General features: G+C 42.8%; 1 protein-coding gene across 2 annotated transcripts in view; it reads left to right on the top strand.

Annotated features, from left to right (window-relative positions):
- Positions 1 to 23,148, top strand: part of Nell2 (neural EGFL like 2) — a 367,564-nt gene that overhangs the window by 217,372 nt on the left and 127,044 nt on the right. For both annotated transcript variants that reach the window (XM_008826521.3, XM_008826515.1), the window contains exon 14: positions 6,781 to 6,906. In XM_008826521.3, the coding sequence (XP_008824743.1) occupies positions 6,781 to 6,906 (126 nt within the window). The remainder of the gene's footprint in view (positions 1 to 6,780; positions 6,907 to 23,148) is intronic.

The raw sequence follows: 23,148 nt of genomic DNA on the forward strand, positions 1-23,148 counted from the left end.
GCAAAAACATTACATGCTATTGGAATACGTTGTTTGGTATATCTGGGTGCCACCAGAGCACTATCCTCATGTGTCTCGAGTTCTTCATGCATAAACTATTAACCCTAATGCCATCCTCTCAAGATGAGCACTAACATCATCGGTGGAATTTGCTTCAGACTGAGCAGATGCTGAATAAGCATGGGCTTCCCCCTCTTTTCCTCTGCTTTGTCTCTTAGGTCTTCCACAAGTACATTCAGATGGTTAAAAGGTAGTGTTTCAACTTTACAAATAAGGAATTTTAAGTTTATAAAAGTTATAGGGAAAAAATAATTTTCAATATGCTTACTTTCTTTTAACATTATGCCTCTAAAGCTACAGGTAATGGTCAAAGTTCTTTAAAAAGGGATGCCCCCCCAAAAAATCATATAATCATGATGTGATTCCCTTGATTCCTTAGAATGACGATCATCCTGGGCCCCTGCTTTGCTTCAGCCACAAGCTGACCTCAGTGAGAGGTGCTATGAAAATGCCCCAATGGCATGTGATGCAGTGGTAGGTACTGTGAAGGAAAAGGGTGCTAGGAGATCACAGTGCTGGGTTGGAGACTCCTACACTGGATATAAAAATAACTTGTAGATTAGAAATGCATGTGCAAACATCTTAATGTTAATTGCATTAAAATGAATTTTTCTATATGAAATTTTAATTTTTAATAATGAAATGGAGATCTTTTTAAAGGTTAAAACATCATTTAATTTATGTCTTATAGGGTTTATACTGAGTACAATATTGTATAACTGTAATAATTCAACTGTAAGCCTAAAAATTTACAGCCAAATTTGAAAGAGATGCATCCTACTTCAGGAAAACGTTATTGAATATGTCAATTGTGTTGTAATGATATGCTTCTTCTAAGTATGTTGTTATTAAATAAATCATTTTTAAAAATTAAAAAAAAATGAAACATAACAAAATACTCATGGCTGAAGCAATCATAGTCCCTAGAAGAGAACCTACTACTGCCATTTTTCTAAACCACTGGAGTTTGGTACTGTATTCTAAATACTAACCCATACCTGTGACTACCTACCCTGTCTTCACAGGTAAGTGTAGGTCTCACCCCTCATCAAAGAAGCTTCCTTTTGTGAGAGATAAAGACAATTAGAAAATCCCACAACTTCTCAAAATACAGAGAATAGTTGACCTGAAACTCAGGGAACAGCCTGGGCAAGGAGTGGAGAGGTTGTAAGAGCCAGAGGAGCAGCAGCCTGCTGCTGAATAGAGTCTCTTAGACATGACAGGGAAGCCCCACCCAGGAAATCTCAAGTGTATGGTTGCCTGAACAAGACCTGCATAATAAAACCAGTTGACATACCAATGTGGATGGGGGAAATTTCACAAGGTCACACCCCTAGATGAGAGCTACAGCAATGGCTTCTGAGGAGGGAGAATCGTGTTTCTACAGGGATAAGTTCCTTGACAGGTTTTCCAGTCCCAAATGGTCAATGGTCAGCCCTAAACATATGTGCACATGGGCACCACTAAATGTGTGTGTGTGTGTGTGTGTGTGTATCCATATGTATATGTAATAATAATAAACCAAGACGAGGTCATGAAATAGAGAAGGGGGGGTCATGGGGAGATTTGAAGGGGTGAGAAGAAAGGGGAGAAAATGATGTAAATACTGATGTTTAAAATTCTCAAAAAATGAAATATTAAAAAGGAAGTTCAAAAGTCAGTACCTCACATCTCTATGGAAAGTTGATGCAAAAAAACAGCAGTGAGAGATGGTGTTTAGAAGATCAATTTACTCTTGCAGAAAGTACTCCTATTTATGTTCATAATCTACATTTTCTACCAACTTTGACTGTGCACAGGGTCACATTAACAAAATTAATCTTACTTCAGTCTCCTTTGCTCACTTTGTCCCTAGTATTTTAGTACAATCAACACCCTCCTCCCTTAAGTGTTTCTCGGAGGGATCTGGGGTGCTTCACATGTATTTACACATGTGGTCTGTGGGGTTTGGTAACTATTTCTTTGGTTGTTGGTGCTGTTTTGTCTTTGGAGAAGTCTACAATTACTGCTTACCTGGCCAGGACCTGCGATTTTCCTTGGCCCCTGAGGTGGCTATCCTGACTCTGTCAGGAGCTTCAGTCTCTCATTAAAGGCTGTGCCATGGTGTGTGTGTGCAGAGTGATTCCTCCTGAGAACCGAGAGTTTTTGCTGAGTTGTATTCCTTATTCTCAGATACTTTATCCCCAGGTTAATCTCTCCTACTTTTGCGCACATGGATATCTGCTGTTCACCTCTGTAGCTTGAGCCTGGGGACCCCAGCTATGTGTTTGTTTGTTTTCTTTTTCTTTTTTTGTTTTTGTTTTTTTAAATCAGTAACCTTTACCTTTTAGCACCTCTCGGATGCGCTGTGTCATCCATCCAATGATCAAGCTAAGTACTCACCTCATCCCATGTGATTCCCATTAAGATCTTAAGACTCTGGCAAGTAAGTTTTCATAACATTCAGTGTGCTCATAGGTGATTTTTAGATTATAAGACTTGCTTTTCAGACTAGTGCAAACATGTAGACACAGCACAGAATCATGAAGAGTATTCTAGAAATCAGAAAATCTGATGGCTACTCTTAAATCATCATAAACTGTCCAGAAAGTTTTATTCATTCATTCTATAGTATTTTTTCATAAATTTCTAGTCATCTTACAAGGTATTGTCAGGATAAAAATAAGTGATGTATGCCATGATCCTTAGCCCTGGTTGTGCACTAGTCTAGGAGTCATTCATTACCTGTTTTTGTAAATAAAGTTTATTGGTACATTCCCAACTACATTGATTTATGTATTGTCTATAGCACATAAAGTCTAGTATGTTTCCTATCTGTTTCCAAACAGAAAAATGCATTAGATTCATCCTGCACATTTCAAAAGTCACTTCCTTTGTTCCATCGTGGACAAATCAATATTTAGAGTAGGACTTGGGAGTTGGCACAGGAGAGAGTGTTTGTATTTATTTTAAACTTCCAACTGATGCATTAGTACAGTATTATACATATTAATGGGATATCAAGTAATACTTATTTCAATACATGAATACATTATGTAATACTTAAATCAGGTCAAATGTATTTACATCCATAAATAGTTATCATAGTAGTGAAAATTTTCAAAATAATTTCCAGATTTTTGAAAGTTCATTACTGTCACCAGTCACCCTCCAGAAACAACACACCAAAAGTCCTTCCCCTATCTGACTAGAGCCCTTTGGTCAACATTTTTCTATTCCCCACTGTCACCTGGTAACTGCCTTATACTCTAAACTCTGAGGTGACTGCTTCTAGATTCCACGTGAGTGAGACATACATGTGGATTTGTCTTTTTGTGCTTGAGTGTTTTCATCTGCCTTGGGATCTCCAGTCCGTCCATGTTGCTGCAGCCATAGGACTTAATTTGCTTTTATGGCTGGACAGTCTTCCATCATGTACCTATGGCCTTCTCTTTATCCAGGCATCAGTTGCTAGGCACTAAGTTGCTTTTCATTTCTTGGCTATTGTGAGTAGTAATGCAATGGATCTGGGAGTGTACATGCATTTTTAACATACTGATTTCATTTCCTTTAGTTAGATACCTCATAGTGGTATATTGCTAGATCCTATGAGGGTTGTTTGTAATTATTTTCAGGGAATTCCATATCCTTTTCCAAAATGGCTGTGCTAATTACATTCCATTAACACTGTGTTATAAATCTCTTAACCCCATGTCCTCACCAACACTCATGATCTTTAGTTTTGGGGTAATGGCCTTCTCACTGGGGTGGGGTTGTGTCAGTGTGATGTTAAGCCTTTTCCCCCCATACTTGTTGGCTATTTGTCTGATTTATGTTGAGAAATGTCTGTTTAGATCTATTACTCATTTCGAAACTGTGTTATTGGGTTTTATTGCTTTGGGAATTTGCACATTCGTGAATATTCTAGATATCAACCCCTCCCTGTCAGAGGCAGAGCTTGCAATAGAGTTCCCCTACATTATAGATGGACGCAACACCCTGGTGATGCCTTCATTTTCTCTGCTGAAGCTTTTTAGTTTGTTTAGTAGCATTTGTCTTCTATTGCTTGTGCTTATGAGGTCTTCTCCACAGCGGCCTTGCCAGCTCCAATGTCCTGAAGTCTTCCCTCCATGTACTTTTCTGGTAGTTTCTTAGCTTCAGGTCTTACATCTAAGTCTTTGTTTTTGTCACTAGTGAAAGTGGCATTCAGTTTCATTCTTCTACATATGGGTTTCCAGTCTTTATAGCAGCATGTATTAGAAAGACTTGCTTGCTTACCCCAGTGAGTCCTCTGATTATCTTTGTCAAAAATTAGCTAGCTATGGGGCTGGATAGATGGCTCAGCAGTTAAGGACACTGGTTGTTCTTGCAGAAGACCTGGGTTTGAATCCCAGCACCCACGTGGCAGCTAACAACTATCTGTAACTCTAGTCCCAGGGGATCTGACAGCCTCTTCTGACCATGGGCATTACACGACACAGGTGCACTTAACTACATGCAGCCAATACACCCATACACATAAAATAAAAAAAAAATGAAAATAAATTAGCTACACATGCTTGGGTTTTCTTCTAGGCTCTCTGTTCAGTTGCTTTGTATTTCTGTTTTAATGGCAATACCATCCTGTTTGGATTAGTACAGCTTTTTCCATGTTTTGAAGCTAGGTGTTAGAATTGTTTGCTATGCTCAAGAAGACTTTGTGGTTCCATACAAATTGTAGAAAAATTTTTTTCAAGTTAAAAACTAATGTTTTTAGAGATAAATATGACAGACATCATAGTTTATGGGCATGCAGGGATCTCGGGGCGCCAGCTGCTGGGCGTGGCGCCGGTCTCCTGCGTGCACCTGGGGTGCGGCGTCCCGCACCGGGTTGCCGTGGGTCTCTGCTACCGGAGCTGGCAGCTCTAGGACCGCTGTCAGCTGCCTGGTTGGGTTCCGTTTTAATTTCCACCATGCACTCTCCCTCTAAATTCGCCTGTTGGCCACCAGGTCACGGGGGGAGGTGCGAGAAACGGCGAAAGCAGGGTCTTCGTGAGTCGATGACGGAAGGATAGCACCTCCCGGGGAGGCTGGATCGTAGGCAGTAAGACACAGGACTCAGCTCAGTCAGTGGTACAGCCCTTTTATTAAGTAACTCATCTCGGCTCCAAGTCTCGGTGATCCAGCTCCGATTAATTGGGGGAAACGAGGATATTTTATACTGTGGGGGTAGTGGGAAAAGCCTTAGCTGATAGGTACTTTTAGGATGCCTCATTTACAGAGGGCAGTGGGCTTCTATCAGGCGATCAGACAATGCCTGATTAAAACCTGTTAGCTCCTGTGCCGGAGGGCATGTATCTTGTGATGGGCATTTCAAAAGTAAGTCAGGGAGGAGAGCAGAAGGCACCCCACTGAGAAGAGGAGTCTCCCCATTTGCGCCGAGCCAGCTTGTGGCTATCCGGACTTGGGGAGACTGCTACCCTAAACAGCGGGGTCCCCAACAATAGTTAAGAAATACAAATAATAATTCATGCCTTCTGGAAATATTGAGAAAAAGAAGCTTACAAATGACTCGAAACAGAACAGATGCATTTGTAATGAAAAATAAGCCCTCTGGGAGCACTGCACAGGGAGCCTTAGAGGGGACTAGAGGAGTTTTCACAGCCGGAGTGCTTAAAAGTTTCTTGAAAGGTAAACATACTGGTAGACAAGGATCTTTGCCGTGGGGCCGGGAGAGAAGGAGAAGCAGTTGAGAGCAGAGAGAACAGTGCATGCTGTGGTCGGAGGTGGAAGAACAGGGCCCATTCCAACAATGTCAGCCCTAAGTAGACAGAGCCATGCAAGGAGCAGAGAGAAAGGCTGTAGCATACAGAGCTGCAGAAGAGGAGATCAATATGGGGGGAACTCTGTGCTGAAATGATTTGGAGTATGTTGTATTCGCTTGTGGCATCAGATAGAAAACCTATGTTTTAGAACTACAGGGTTCCCGAGTCATCTGAGCTAACCCAGTGGTAATCAGCTGCCAGTAATTCTTTGATTAAGATTGGGGCCTGGTGCTCATTTCCCTAGTTCTATGCTGGATTTTGTCTGCTTGAGTTTGCATGGGTCTTGTGCATGCTGATACTATTGCTACAGGTTCATGATCAGGGTCCCAGGAGCCTGTAAGACTCTATTTCCGTATGATCATGCACCTCCTCCCTGGTTCTTACAATCTTTCTGCCCCCTCTTCCACGATGGTCCCTGAGCCCTGGGTGGGTAGAGTTTAATATAGGAGTCCTATCCAAGGACCCACATTTTGCAGACTCTTGTTTTTAGATTAAGTCGTCCAACTTCTGTGTAAAGTAAATACTTAACCTCTTTGAGGACCTCCCAGTGTATGGAGAATATCCAGTAAACAAAACTATCATTTGGAAGGCTCAGTGGTTGAGAAGATTCCATGATGCTAAGGCAGCCCAAATTGCACTTTCTGATTCATTTTATCAAACTCAAGTGGATGAATGCACTGAAGATTTCAAGAGATATTTATAATGATGCAAATGAAAACTGACAGACCTATTTGAAACTGTAGTAAGAACTGTTGATAAAAGCTCATATGGTTTCTGTCTTTAGAACCTCAAACATTCTTCTTAAAAGAGATATTTTGAATACTTTTTACAAATGCTATTCAATTAGTGCCTATTCCTCTCTTAGTGCCAAAGGAAATCATAGAGAAATTCTAGCATGTTGTCCATCATTGACCTGTGCCCTGCTTTTCCTTTCTAGATATTGATGAGTGTGCTGAAGGGCGCCATTACTGTCGCGAGAATACCATGTGTGTGAATACCCCTGGATCGTTCATGTGCATTTGCAAAACTGGATACATCAGAATCGATGACTATTCGTGTACAGGTAAATGATCTGTTTAAAACTGAGCATTTCTGTGTCAAATTCATTGTTCAGTTTCCTTTTTCTCTGCGTTTCTAAGTGTATCATAAATGGTCACTTATAACAACACAGGTGAAATTGTCACATCTTGATCTAGTACTTAATTCTGAATCTGGTTAAAGGACAGAATACCTGGTACTTCAAGACCTTAACCTGGAGAGCCATAAACTAATGTTTCCTCACTCCAGACAGGGCATCAGTAATACACTGAAGTTAATATTCCACCCAAGTCTCGCTTGGGGAACCAGGGATTCATGAGTAATGGATTATTTGCAATGTGTAGGTGGCACTCAAATAGAATTATTTGAAAAGTCTCACTCTATCATGGATGACGAACTCCTCATGGCTACATAGATGCCATCCTCCTCCAGTTAATACATTCTGTATATGTAGCACCGACTGAGACCAGCTGTATGTAACTCTGCATCTAGAGAAAAATTACGTGGAGCTGGAAGGGAGGTGTAGGAAGGAGAGGCCAGACTCATAGGCGAGGGTCTAACAGCCCTCCTTACCTGCTCTTCTGAGGGAGCCTCAAAAGTCCCAGTCTTGAGCATCTATTGTGAGTAACACAACTGCTCTGAGCAACATGGTAACGGACAACATTCTACAATGCTGCAACTTCCAACTCCTACATTCTTTGGGCTCTTTCTTCCATGATGCTCTGTGAGCCTTGGGAGGGGTTATAGGATGTTTGGTCATTCCCTTCTGTTTGTAGTTCTCTATACTGTAACCACAGTTACACATTCTTCAGCAGCATGATCAAATATAAATGTCGACATTAACTACCGATCACTATGGAAAGAAGCTTCCCTGACCGACAGCAGAAATGATCTTAAAGACATAAATATTGAAAAATTGATTTGATAGGATTGTCACATTCATTTAGCAAAAAACAGCCATGGACTTTTCCTGGGCTTACACTACAGGATGTAAGTGTCTTCCTGTGTAGTGGGCCTCAAATCCAGGTGAGAATGGTTGGTTACACCAATTATAGTCATGCTGCTATAATACCAGATGGAACAACTTGCCTGCTATGTTGACAGTGTGGCCTTCAGAGTCTTCCAACAAATAGGATCCATTGGCGATAATTCTCTCCCAGAAGCCCAGATAGTGACTTCCTGTATTACATAAGCTAACCACCAAAGAGAAATTTCCAGTTCGATCTAGCTTGATGTTCCCAAGTCCTGCAACCCAAATGTGCAATGTCTTCAACAGTATGGTCTTACCTTCTCCCTTCTCTTTTGGGGAGAAAACCAACAGCCATGACAATCACCTGCATTGTTCTGTGAGCCTTGGGGTGGTCTCCTTGGCCAGAAATTGGTCGAGAGGTAGCCCATCCCTGACCTTGGGATTTTATGGCTTCTGAGTACATATTTTCCACCCACACAGGGCACCTTTCTTCAGTCTTTAGCTATTGTTTTAGCATGTACAATCAGGCTATTTTTCGCATTCACTTGTGTATGTGTCTGCACCTTACCCAATCGTAACGTTCCAAAGAGTTTTCTGGCTTTGGCCTCCCCTCGTACAGTGTGAACTCACTTCCCGGTCTTACTCCTTTAAACGTGTTGCATGTCTTTGATAAGCTTTCCTAAATCTGCAAAACACTCAGAGTTTATGACTTTATCATCTATGTAATGATTTCAGATCACTGAAGGTCCATTGCCATCCATTCCAGGGAAGCACGAGTTGGTCTCAGGAATAAGCAGATACACTGTGTAAATCCTTAGCAGTTCAGTCTGTATGAGCTGTCTCACCTTTGCACCCTGGGGTGCCACAAGAAACAACTGCCCATCTCAGTAGAGATGGCTCAGCTCTGCCTGCTCTGGCCTGGGGCCAATGCAGAGCAGATTTGTGCTCTTGCCTGTAGTGAATTCACAGACTCAGGATCTGACAGTCTCCTGTCCAGTTTAAGAGCAAGATGCAGTCTCCTCTACAAGGTTGCAGGGCTGGGTAAACTGTTCACCCAAGGAAGAAATGTACACCATGTGCTCTTGAGAGATATTCCCCACCCCTTGGTCGAGCTTAATCCTTCTCACCCCCATTAGTCTGTCTCAGTATGCAACAGCTGACACCCCTTGCCTTTGATGTTCCTGGGGGATATCAGCCAGCATCCACCCAACTACAAATATTCTGCATATCAGTTTGGGACAATAAATTAGCAGTTCAGTGTGGAGCCTCCAGTCACATGGATGGTCCTCACCTGCAAGCAACCAGCCAACCCTATTAGGGAAAGGGCTGTTGTGGTCACATCCCGCAAGGGCTCCTTCTTCCACAGCAGCTGACACAGGAGGGCTCAGCTTATTGTCTACCCATTTGGTGATCTTCATTCAGTCTCTAAACCCTTCCAGAGGTTCGCAAACACGGCATATGGTTTTCTGCCAGTTTTTTTCCCTCAGAAACAGGGCTCAACATAAATCTTGCTATTTGCTTTGAGTGACCTGTAAAGACCTCTTTTCCTGCTTTTCTTCTTCTTATCCTTTCTTGATTACTTTAGCATTTTACAAACCCAGTCTTTAGGCCATGCTGATCTAAGTCACCCACATCCTCCACAGCCTCTCCTTCCTCATAAAAATCATGTTCAGTCATAATCTCGGCAAAACCACAAAAGCCCCGTTCTGGTCCTGAGGTCCTTCCTGACACTTTAACTTTGTTCTTAGCTCTGAAGTGAACATGTTCCTGTCTAGCCTGGTGAGCTGGGCATATACCAACTCCCAGGCTCAATTCCTTTCCTATCATTCTACCTCATTTTCTCTCTCCCCATGGTGAGAGTCTTCTGTGGGTTCCAACTCTTTGGACTCCAGGAGGGACTCATTATCACAGATCTAATTTATATTCTCTTTTCCTTCAGTCCTCAGCCTTAAGGAACGGCAAGCCAGCATCTCCACCTTTGATTTTCATCTTTTCCTTCAGGTCAGAGGCTAGTGTGGAGAATAGCATTTGTATGTATTTTGGCTTGCAACTCCTTCTTTATTTGGGCACAGACAGCTTAGCTGCGGTTGCATGCCTTACCCCCCACCCCCAGCAGAGGCCATGCAACTTCTGACACAGCTCCCTTACAGTCCTGTTCCATAAGCACTACTTTCTGACTGCGATACACTGTGGTCCATCAGTGATTCTCGGGATGCCCCTGCATTCCTTTGGTTGGTCATATTTATCAAATAGGCACAGAAGAAGACAGCCTCATTAGGATTTCTCCCACATACTTTCCCTCCCAAGTTTCCCTCTGGGCAGACAATTAAGCATCATTTTCATAGCTTGTCATCCACAGCGGGGACACCATAGCTGCTAGTACAATGAGAAGGATCCCATCTCCCGTCCCATACGATACGGAGGACAGTCACATGGGGACTGCCCTACAGATGCTCCAGCCTCAGGTAGCTTGGCTTCAGTTACGTCTCATCGCTCGTAGTAGGAATGCCTAGCTGCTTCTCCAAGGTCACCTTTGGTTCTGCTGTACTCCTCCTTGGCACCAAATGTTGCATAAACTTTTAATGGGAGACACAAACAAATGCCCACTCACCCCAGGTAGAACTAACAGGAGAATGAAGTAATGATTCCATCCAAGTCTAGCTTGGGGAATCACTTATTGTATTGGGCCCACTTACAGGAACATGGAGAAGCCTTGCTTATGGGAGTGTGATTGGCCCCCAGCAGCCATATCACTGAACACTATCACTCCAGTATGGATGAAAACTTCCCCATGGCTGTGTAGGTGAAGTCTCAATGAACGCTTCGCACTCTGTACACTCCAGTACCTCTTCAGATCACATACATCTGGGAGAAAATTACATCCAACTGGAAGGGAGTCCATGATGCCCTCTAGGCCCTCCTGTGAAGGAACCTCGATGGGCCCAGCCTTAAAGTCTCTTGTGGATGATCGCTGCTCTGATCACGGTGGGCATGGCTGCAGTGCTCAGAGGACAGCATTCCGTAACTCCTGGTTGCTCTGAGAACTTTCATACTCCTTGCTAGGTAGAGAAATAAAAACTGAAGAGCCAAGTCAAGATTATAACGTGGATGCTCAAGCCTTGTTTGTGCTCAAGCCTTGTGTGAGTCACCAAGCCGCTTGAAGAGAAAGCCCCGAATGATACTTCTTTTATGTGTTAAGGAATCTTTGAATAGAAGAACAATTACACAAAAACTGTGATGTTTTCAGAAGTGGTTCTTGAATCTCTAGGAGGCAGAAATATGAAAGGAAATTGGGGTTCTTTAGAACTTGGTGAAGTGCAGTTGAGCACCGTTTTCCTTTCTTTTGTTGTTTTATGAAATCCTACTCTCTTCAGGACCACGCACAGCCCCTTTCATGGATATCCTGAGTGTCGAGAATGTCTGATGCTGGTTCTCTGCACGTGTATAGGAAAATAAATGGTGCAAGATTAGCTTAACCACCGCGGGATTGGGGGAACTGTGGGCATAAAACAAGACGCTCCTTTGGATTCTACTCTTTTTTAATTAGATCAGGCATAAAAATAAAAATATCGAGGATCATGGAATTAGAGAGCACCTAAGCGTGTTGTTTCTGTCATTTTTCATTAAATCCCCCTAGTTTATATTCTCTGTCAGAGAGAATGAGGCTACAGATAATACATAGAGTTTCCAGGGAGGAGAATCTACCACAGTTACTGGCAAATGTATAAATCTACAAAGTGTCCTTCCATGTGTTTGTATTATTTGTGTGCCCAAGTCTTCACTACAGTGCCTCTACTGTGTGCAAAATGACATTCCACCTATCGGAGCAGAGGGAGGGGTCATCCTTCAAATCAAACACATCGCTTACGTAAAAACAAAACGATGACATTGCAAAATAATGACAAGTGGCTTCCCCGCATACAAACTATAATCAAATATATCTTATAGGTGGAAAAGACGTTTAACACAAAGGTGCCAGGGTGGTGAATCTCTACAGGTTGTCAGGTCACCCTAAACCGTTCCACATTATGGGGACATTTCCCTTTTTCCTTTAGTTAAAATTTTAAATGTAGCAAGTGACAGTGTTTTGAAAGAGAATTATGGAATTGCCTTTCAAAATCATATAGAAGAATAATTCATAAATAAATGGAGAATACAATGTACAGTTTATTATAACATTATAATATCAGTAATTCTAAGTTTCGTTTTAATGGTTAACCAAAAACTAAGATAAAGCAAGCTGCATTTTAGAAAGTGATATTTGAAGATGTGCTTCTTAAAAATAGGAGTGCTAGCAGCTTCCGAGTAGTCTGATGATTCTTTGCTGTTGAGACACTTTTAAAAGGCCTTCGTAGTGCTTATTCTGTTTTTCTTGGTATTCAGAGTTTCGAGTAAGAGACCCATGCTGGATGTTTCCCCGGGGCAGAGCGTTCCTATGAGGTTCGTTTCTATTCTGAGTGCCGCTGAGTCCAGCGGCAGTGCGTCCGCTGGTTTGCTGTTGACACAGCCAGGCACCTTCTTGGCTTTTGCACCGCTCACTGCCTCTTCCTTCCAAATGGAACCCCACAATTGCTGTTTGTTTCTGACCACTTAGGGCGAATTTCCCTCTTAGGAGTCCAAAGCATCTAATGGTATAAATAAACTATCTTTTCACAGGAATGTACAGGAAAGCTGAAATCATTTTCAGAAACGTTGCTCAGGGCAGAATTATTTTGTGCTGAAGAAAGCAGAGCCAAGAATTTTTAAACCTGGCAGATGATACGGACATTTTTACCTTAATGAGGCACTAGCAATTCCAACTAACCCAATCCTCTGCTTCTATTAAAGAGGAGAAAGTTTTCTTGTCCTTAAATTTCCCATCTACTATAACTAGGTCTACCGATTCAAGAATTTATAACTTTACCCAAAAGCTGGGTTTCTTGGGGAGTATTAGTTATCTTTAGTGTTTTGTCATCCAGAGTCTGGTGAGTATGGTTAAAACTTTGTAGGCCTATCCCTCAAGACCTCACTTCTGTACTTGAATGCCTCTATGCAAAAGCCTCAAAGACATGAGTTTTTTGTGGGTCTGCCTTGTGCCTAAAACCATCTAGCACATTCTTCTTTATGAGTACCTGTAAAACCTGAAGAAGACATTATTTCTCTGACAAAGCTTGCAATTTATTTTCTATGAATTTTAGTGATGAATATCTTCTGTCTGTGGTTGACGGCAGAGCCATTGCCTGGTGCTTGTGACTGGGTGCCAAAGTGTCTTTCCCTCTTCTTTGAAACTGGAGTTGTAAATACGTTTTATCTGTGTCCCTCTCTCTTTTCCTGCTGGAGTCCTCTGTCTTAACACAGTTGACACTCTTGACTATACCCAGGAGACTCCTAAAAGCTGCCTATCTCAACTGAAAATCCATCACAGACATTTAAAGAAGATTCCAAGAGCAATACATATTACTTATAGTCAAGATTTGGTCAATAAATTAAGCCTTTTATACTTGTAAAGCTTTATACCTCTAGTGTAGAAATCATGTGTAATTACCCTTTGAGGTTGGGATTATGCATGGTCTTTCATTTCAAATAATTTGAGTCAAGGTTTCCTTACGATAATAAAACTTGAAGGGGTAAAGGAATTCCAAAAGATAATCTAGTCCAACCTCCTAACTTTCTCTGGTGAGGAAGTTGAGGTTTATCATGGTTTATTGTCTTTTGTGTTCCCCATGGTTGTACAGTTAGTAAGAGGTGAAGGGAAAAACAAAGGAACACCTGTTTTCCTAGCTTTTATCAAGTCACCATTCATCTGCAATCATTTGAAAATAAAGAGAAAAGATTTCTATTTTATGCAGAAATACATTATGCAATTTATAATGTTTGTAATTAAACATTCTTACAGACTGTTTCCACTCAGTAGCTTCAACTCCAAGAGGCGTCCTCTCCTCCCGCCCCAAGCTGATAATCCAGAATCAGTAGTTAGAAGATGAAATATAGATCTTTATTCTCTGGATCAGTGACTCACGAAGCTCTTGTGATGACACCGTTGACCATTGGCACAAACGCTACAAGAGTTTACACTTTCATAAGCTCATTAACATAACTCACTTCCAGTTAGGGTCCTAGCATTTCCAAATTAATGGTTCACACTTTCTCTCCTTTCTGCATCCACTCCTGATCTTACAGAAGAAAGACTGGGTGTATTGACAAGGAAAGAAAGCAAGGTAAAGAGAGAGAGAGGTGAATGAAGGAGAGGAAGGAACACAGGCTGGAGAGATAAAGGGAGGGGGAAGAGAAAAAGAAGGCTAGAGCCGGACAGGGGAGAGGAGCAAATAAAGAAAAGGACTTTGCAACGCATGACCCAGAGGATCTTTGCAACAGTAATATTACTATGCGTAATTATCTTCTTGACTACTTTCTGGACAAAAGTTTTTCTTGATTCACTTACAAAGGAATTAATCACATCAGGTACATCTTCAGTGCTATTGGGCCTCTCCTCTAGACAGTGGTCATATGTAATGCACCAAGGATAAACCATCTCAAGAAATAAAGACGGAACTTTGAATTATCAAAAGGTAGACATGTAAGTGAGGAGGCCTGTATCTGACTTTCCTCACATAGCTCTGTCCTGATGCTTATGAGGACAAAGGAGTTCTTTCGCATTGGGTTGCTTGTCATCTTCTAACACCATGCCATTCTTTCAAGTGGGAACACTAATGAGGCAGGTAGATGGATGAAGGGTGTGGAAAAGTGTGGCACACAGAACGGAAATTGATCCTTTATGACAGTGATTGGCAAATGGGAATTTTGCCTTCCAGGTAGCCAGAAGTTAGATAACTGTTGCTATTTGGTGATCTCAGCTTTCGGTGGGAGGGGTCCCTCATAGGTAGAGGTCAGGGTGCTGCTCAGCAGCCTATATTTTCCACAGCCTGACTATCATTTTGAGGAAATGATTCATTTCCCTGGGACTTTTCCAACTATACACTTTCCCCGTTTACTTTTCAAATGAGCCATTAATCTTCCTTTATGTCCTCTGTAATGAAGAATTATAGGCCCTAAAAATCAATAATGCCCCAGTTGAGAAACCCTGCCTTAGAGTCTCCTCATCAGTTAGAAGACACACTTTCTTTTTAGCTCTCCCCACTCCCCCACATCATCCTTCAGGCTCTGTACCGTTTGTGTGCCCCCCCTTCCTTTCGTTACACAGTTGCCCCCATGATACAGAACGAGCTGTGGTAAAGTGTTCAGAGAATAATATTTTGGAAAGGTAGCTGCAAGATTACTTTCGTTCTGGTTTTTTGTTTCCCCCAAAATAATTTAAACCAAAGCTAGCATATTTTTTTTTGTACAAATGGAGAAACAACTTCCTCATCAGCCAGTTAAAAATAGTCACAAGTACAGGACAGACACATGATTGTATGTACCAGGATAGCTGCTGGCATATAAATGATAAAGGAATTCTGGGGCACTGACATGGAAGACAGAGGCCCCTTTGGGGGGGCAGTGACAGGAAGTGAAAGGGGGGTGTCAGCCTTCCCCAAAGTGGGGGTGTCAGCCTAACCAAAGCTCCTAAATCAGTATAGCAGTTTCAAAAACAATGTCTCTCTAGTAACACACCTGGCCTGAAGGAAACGGCTAAGGAGTTTGGCTGCTCTTGCTGTTGGTACTGTTGCGGTTAGGCTGGCCATCTTCTGGGAGAGATTATTTCTGTGGCATCCTTCCGTCTAGGAGTTTTCAGTGGTTATTTTTAAATTGACTCATTAATTTCATAAAGTAGATAGCATTCTTGGAGGAGTGGACTCAACTATTATATTGATTCAGCCATGCGCCTGTGAATAGGTGCCTCAAAATGTAAAACCTTGGTCTAACAGTAGTCACTTTTTCCCTGGGAGTGAGAGAAACCTATTTTGTAGGAGCATTGTATTTCCTCAAATGGGAGGCTCCCGTTGTTCTGGAGGGTGTGACGGACCACAGCTGGAGGAGACATCCTGGACTCTTCTGGCATGCACACTTGCCCAGGATAGACTATGAGACAGCCAAAGTGTCGGTGAGTCTGGTCGGTGCTCCAGCAGGCTGCTTTGATGAGCCTGGTTTCTTTGATGAATTTCTTTTCCATGGAAACACAACCAGCCACCACCAGATGCCATGTTTATTGGAAAGATCTTTGTGAATAATTACTCCAGATTTTGTTTTCTTGGAATCAGTATTACAGACTATAATAGAACTTTGGTGTATGTGAGCTTTTATGTAAGACATGAAGCTTAGACAACTATTTAGGTTTTAAAATTCACAAGGATACATCCCTGAAGCTAAAAGATTTCTAATTTGTCTCCTGTAGTTCATTATATATTATTACACTTTGTAGTTATTATTGAATAATTTGAAAACACAAACATGACATTTATAAAAACTAATTAAAATACTAAGCCCCAGGACTCAAAAAATCAGTGATGACAAACTATTTCAAAACATATCATCTGAGTTTGGGGAGATGACTCAGTGGGTAAGGTTGAGGACCTGAGTTTGAATCCCCAGGATCCATGTAAAACTCTGGGTATGGCTGTAACCCAGCTTTGGGATACAGAGACAGGTGGAGCCTGGCTCTCACTCGCCAGCCAAACCAACTGCAATGGAGAGCTTGTGGTTCAGTGAGAGCCCTGTCTCATGTCAGCAAAGAGGAGAGTGATAGAGGAGGAGCCCAGTGGCCTGCTCTGACCCTGCAAGTGCATGCATGGGTACACACACTGCAGTCACATGCATGTAACACACAGACACTCAGACATACAGACACACACACACACACACACACACACACACACACACACACACACACACACACACACACACACACACACACACACACACACACACACACACACACACACAAGAAAACTATCATCCAGGAAGCATTTCTAGAATGTGTGTACCACTCTAGTATGTACCATAATTACTGGGAAGAGTTCATTTTTTAGGAAGCTGCAATCAGTGCTGAGGAAACTTGCAGAAATGAGATTTGTCTGCACAGGTAGGGAGAAAGCCAAGGCCACACTCTTGCTTATCTCCTTTCTGAAACATACATGTGCTTGCACATAACAGCAGCTCGAAAAGGACAGGCTCAAAGGCAGAGGGAAGAGATTTTCTTCTGGAAGATGAAACGCTTGGCGCAGGCTGCTCTCTGAACCTGTCAGTGAGTTGGAGAAGTTCAGCTGCTCCAACATAGCAGTTTTCAGTCCTGTCAGAGCCGTTAAGCCTCATCACAGTGCTGCTGTCTGTCCAGGGATCACCTCCAGCCTGGCCAGCCATGGCTTGATCTTCAGAGTGCCACTGTCCTGCGGCCACGACAGCCAGACCCTGAGAGCCCACCTCTGTGCCCAGGTCACCAAGTGGCCTCATTAGCAAGCCTTACCCACTTTGGTTAGTAAGTAAACTCCAATTCACCTTTGTCCCAAATAGACGTATTATTTGAATTAGATTTTGAGATTTTTACGTGAATAGTCTAGAGTTGGAAATTCACATAGGGGAAGAAAAAGATTATATATGCCAGGCGTACCGTAGTGGTGTCTTAGCAACGGACACTGTGGAGACCGGAAAACTGAAGCTGAAGCCAGGAGGTGCCTGGTTCCCCTCTGGGAGCGGCTCGCTCACCTTCCCGTTCTGCTGTGGCCCACCCTGCGGGGGCAACATTGCCTGGCGGTGCTGCTCTTTCCGCCCCCAGCCCAGGTCCCTGTGCATTGTCACGTCCAGGGCAGATCATGACCTGAGGATCTGAAGATGAGTCTTTCTCTTAAACCCAGAGCCTTCCTCTTCCTGTGCGCCGCTGCTGGGGTGAGGCACGCCCCAAAGGCTTCGTGAGTGGCAGTTTCTGCTCTTTGACTTTGCCACTTGTTTCAATGATTGATACTTGCTTCACATCATTTCTGCCCCTCGGTAGGATTCCTTTGGCTTAGGTATTGTTCTTCTGTCCAGCATAATGACATTGTGTTAGTTATCTCCTCTGTGTAACAAAGGGCCCCGAACATAGGAGCCTAAAGCAACGTTTAGTATCTTCTGGTGTCTGTGTTGAGGATCAGGCACAGTATGATCGAATGGCCATATTCAGAGTCCTTCAGGAGGCTGTGATCAGGGGGTTGGCAAAGACCAGGGAAGGATTAATTTCCAGACCCACCCATTTTATTGGCTGATACAGCTCCCTCCTGGTAGTTGATGGCAGATTGCCCTTAGCTCTGTACTACCTGGGCCTTTCTGATATAGTAACTTGCTTCATTCAAGCCACTGAGATAGAGAGAGTCTGCTAACAGGATGGAGACCACCATCTCTGGAATCAAAGCATGCAGAGCTGGCCTTCTGATGCCTTTGCTATTGCTATTAGGAGCAAACCACTAGGTCCAGCCCACACTGAAGGGGTCAGGGTTACACGAAGGCCCGAATACCAGGGCATGGAGTCCCTCAGGAAGGTCTTAGAGGCTGACTACGACATACATCGCCTGCATGCTGCAATTAACTCATCAGTTCTGTCAAGTATGGGGGACCAGTACCACGAGGACGAGTAAGAGGAGAGAGAGCTGGAGTGCTAAGAGGATGCTAAGAACTGCGAGGGAATGGGACACGCATAAGATGTCACACATGCCTTTCACTTCTTTACACCAGAGCTTTGATGGTAGGGTTGTCATCCTGTCTAATAAATAGAGATGGTCTAAACTGGCATCGCAGTGTGGCATGGTGCCTCACCTTTCCCTCGGTGAGTGCTGGCTTTGGCACACCACCCTGGATGAGAGTCTGACCTCCCTTGCATCTTCACACAGTAACAAGGAAATGTGCAAAGCACTGTGGGAGCCCAGAGAGGCAGTGAGTGATCTGGCTGAATCCTGCATAGATCTCTGCAACTAAGTAGCATTGAAATTAAGGTTGCTAACGATGAGTGGTTATTTCAGGAGAGGAAGAAGTGAAAGAACATTTTAGGAAATAAAAAGAATAGGTACAAAAGTGTGGGTTGTTTCATAATATGAAGGTTAGTGTGAATTGTAAGAAATAAAGCCAGAAAATTCTTGTAGACATTTCAAAGACGCATTTTATAGATTCTGAAACACTGCAGTCAGCCTCTGCAGTTCTAGTTAAGATGTTCCTGTGGAAGGTGCTAATGTTTTGTTTTGTCATGTGCTATTTTTCCTTTGGGCCGAAAAGTTTTTTTATTAAATTGGTGGTGCTTTTTAAATATTTATGAATTTTATTTTATGTGTATGAGTGTTATGCCCACATGTATGTAAATGTGCCCATGTCATGCAATGCCCATGGAGGTCATAAGTGGGTATTGGATGGATAGTTGGCATCCACCGTGTGGGTGCTGGGAATTGAACCCAGGTCCCCTGCAAGAGCAGTCAGTGAGTGCTCTTAACTGCTGAGCCACCTCTCCAGCCCTGGTGATGCTTCTTACTAAAGTCAGTGTAGGCCTAGACCCAAGATGAAATGGCACTCCATTTCAAAGGAGACGGAACATTTTCTTATTCTTCAAGCTCCATGAAAACACATTTTCAGTGTGGACTAATGAAGACTGATCTTAGAAGCTTTTCAGAATAAAAGTCGTTTTAAAAAGCACATATGTATATACACATTAAATATGGAGAGAACATGAATGGCGGCGGCAGCAAGGACATGGCTATGAAGTCCACAGGGCCAAATCAGATCATGCCCTCTCCTGGCCCACTTTCTCCTTGAACATGTTGTAGCATTTTGGCATGTGGATGACACCTTAGTCAGGTGTCTTGCATTTGAGTCCTGTTCTACTATTGGCTGTGTTCTTGGTCAGTTTACCTTACCCTTTAGCCTCAGTGTTTTTGCCTTTAAAATGGAACATTTCATATTATATGCTTTTTAAAAAAATAAATGTGATGAAGTAGGCAAAGTAATCAGCATGAGAGCTAGAATCTGCCCTCCCCCTCCCCTGCAGTCCCTGTGAACCAGGATGAAGGCAGCCCAGACTGCTCACACCCTCCCCTGCAGTCCCTGTGAACCGGTGACCTTCCATGGCCAAATGAACCTTTTAGATCCCAGTAAGGTTGATGATTTTAAAATAAGGCATTTTCTGGTTATCAAGGTACATCTAGTCTCATCACAAGTCCTTAAAAGAGAAGAGCTTTTCCTGACTGTGGTCAGAGGGGGCTGTGAATGCAGAGACTATCAAAGAGATGCCACAGCCTCTGGGGCTGTGGGGGGTCTGAGTAGGGGCACAGGCCACCTCTGAAGCAGCAGAGGGCAGCCCTCCCCTCCAGGCCTCCAGTGAGGAGCGAAGCTCTGTGGGCATCTTGCTTTCAGCCACGCAGACCTGTGTAGGACTCCTAACCTACAGAGCTGCAAGAAAGAAGTAGATATTGTTTCAAGCTCAGCTCTTGATTTTAATTTGTTATAACAAGAATAAAAATGGACACACTGCTATTATTAACTAACATGTTGAATTGTCCACAATTATAATTTATTAATTTTATTGTTTAACATTTAGAATATATTAGAAATTACAAAATCCAAGTAAAAACACCTTTTAGATCATGTTTCTTTATCAAAAGATTTTTAATTCTAGTATTATTTGTTGCTTGATAACTCCAACTTATAATTTTATTTACTAATTATTATTAGTTTTTGAGTCAGGATCTTACTATGTAGCCTAGACTGGATTTTAACTCACAGTCCTCCTCTCTGGGTTTCTGGATTGCTTGGATTACAGACATCTCTATGCCTGGATAATTTTATCTTGTATGTGCTGATTGTGCATTTATCTCTTTTTGTTTGTTTCTTAAGTTGAAGTTTTGCAATTTTCTGCAATAAAATTTGATGGTGTTTAGATTCCCTCCCCTTAATGGCTCATGTGCCCAATTTAATATTTTCTCTCCCTAAATATGCATATATATAATATATATGTATACATATATGCATATATGGCCTATAGAGTCTAATTTGTGTACCCAGACGTCCTTCAGTGTGGGTTCATCCACTGGAGCCTGGTTAACCTACCAAGAGTGCCATCCTTGAAAGAGACTGTCTCTATCCCTCCCAGCAGCTGTCAGTTTTCAAAATTTCCTTAGTTTGGACTGGAGTTTCCATTTCCTCAGTCTGTGCTGGGATTTTGTCTGGTCTAAGCTTTCATGGGACTTGTGCATGCTGTCTCCATTGCTGTGCGTTCATATGAGTAACTGACCAGCTGTCTGGAAAACTCTGCTTCCTTGTGGCCATCCACCACCTCTGGGGCTTATAATTTTTTTGCTTCCTCTCCTGCAATAATCCCTGAACCATGGGAGCAGAAGTTTGATATAGTGTCCTATTCGGGGATACACACTCTGCAGCCTCCTGTTCCCCGTACATTGGCCAATTGTGGGTTCCTGTGTTCATCACCATCTGCTGTGTAAGGGAACTTCTCTGGTGAGAGCTGAGAATGCATTAATCTATTGGTATAACAACAAGTAATGAGGAGTAATTTTAATACAATATCTATTTGGCAGAAAACTGGCATTAGGCTCCCCGCTATGTCCTGTGGCCTGTCTAGCCTCAGGTTCCTAAGCCTGATGTCAATGTCAGATAGGCTCCGTCCTGGGAAGTGAACCCTAAGTCCAATTAGAGAGTGGCTTATGGCTCCCCTAATGGCTCACCTGTTACAGCCTCAGGCTCACAACTATATTTTAAAGGAATGCTCAGTTCCCATTTTTTTCTAATTATTGAGGAGATTCTAAGGAATCTTATTGAGGAATAAGTCTGGTATTTGTAGGGAGATTAGAGGGATGGTCTAAGAAAGGGGAGACTTGGTTTGCATGTTTGCTCAAACTTCTCTCTTTCATGACTCGGTTGCATTTCTTCTGTTTGCTTTTGCTGTAAAAGCTCAGGTACTCATTATTTCTAAGGCAATTTCCCAGCTAGCTTCTAGTGAACAGAAATACAGAATATCACATAGAGTCAACCATGTATTTGCCTCAAATACAGGAAGTCAAATCAGGATAAGAGATCATTTCCTATCTGTCTTCTTTTTAAGATAGATTCTGAATTTAATAACGTGAATGAGCCTGACAGATAATACATTAACAATGATGTGGGGTTTGCAGGGAATGCTTACTGCCTTCAGAATGCAGGGTCTGAGGACAAACTTTTAATTCAGGAAGGCTCTATGCCAGCCAGGCTTCATCTGAGCCACAAATCAGTGGCCCGTGGGTCACAGTTGTCTGTGAGTGGAAATTTATTTGACTTCGAGGGCATTTTAATGATTCAACACTAAAATGGTTAAAAGAGTTCACTCTAAAACCTGGATTTCCAGCCAGATTTTCAGCTTGTTCTCAACTGCTTCTGGGTCTGCTTTGCTGCATGTCAGCTCTTAAGGACAGCTGACGGCTGCCTGGAAGGCCCCTCCTAATTCCATGCTCCTCATTTCTAGTTACTGAGACTCAGCAGTCCCAAAAGAAAGCTGATGCTCCAGTAAATACCAAAGTTCTTACAGCCGCTGTCTCACCCAGTCACCCTGCCTGTCTTATACATGAATCAGAGAAGTTCTAGTGCACAGCCCATGATTCATAAGTGACTATGAATATGCTAATCTGAGAACATGGAAATTTAAATATAGGAGCAATGTGAAAGGTGTGACTTTCTTTGAAGTCCTGTCTCTGCTAGAAGCACAACCAACATTGAAACAAACATCAGAAGAGCTGGTGGAGGCTAATAAATTTCAAATTTGCTTGTTTTCTTATTTCTTAAAAATTATATTATGGGGCTGGAGAGACGGTTCAGGCAGTAAAGTACTTGCCATACAAGAATGAGGACTTGAGACCCATCTCCAGCCTATAAAAGCCCAGGAATGGTAGCACAGGCCTGGAATTCCAGTCTGGTTGAGGCAGAGGCAGGAAGATCTCTGGGCTTGCTGACTAGCTAGCCTGGCCTGTGTGGTGAGTTCCTGTTCAATGGGAGAACCTGTCTCATAAAATAAGGTCTCTGGCTCCTGAGGACTAGCACACAGTGTTGACTTCTGGCCCACACGCACATGTGCACCTGCACGTGCAGAGACAAATGCACCCCCTCTGGGATTGTCTTAGTTTGTTCTCCACTGCTGTGACAAAACACTCTGACCAGTACCAACTTGGGGAGGAAATGGTTTATTTGTCTTACATCTCCCAGGTCGCACGCAGTTCGTCAGGGTGCCCAAGGTAGGAACTCAGGGCAGGAACCTGGAGGCAGGAGCTGGAGCACAGGCCATGGAGGAACGCTGCTTGCAGGCTTGCTCCCTCGGCCCCTGCTCAGCCTGCTTTCTTATGCAACACAGGCCCACCTGCCCAGGGGTGGCACCACCCACAGTGGGCT

The sequence above is a fragment of the Nannospalax galili genome, unplaced genomic scaffold, assembly GCF_000622305.1.
Source record: "Nannospalax galili isolate Female #2095 unplaced genomic scaffold, S.galili_v1.0 scaffold232, whole genome shotgun sequence".
In the NCBI taxonomy this organism is placed as follows: domain Eukaryota; kingdom Metazoa; phylum Chordata; class Mammalia; order Rodentia; family Spalacidae; genus Nannospalax; species Nannospalax galili.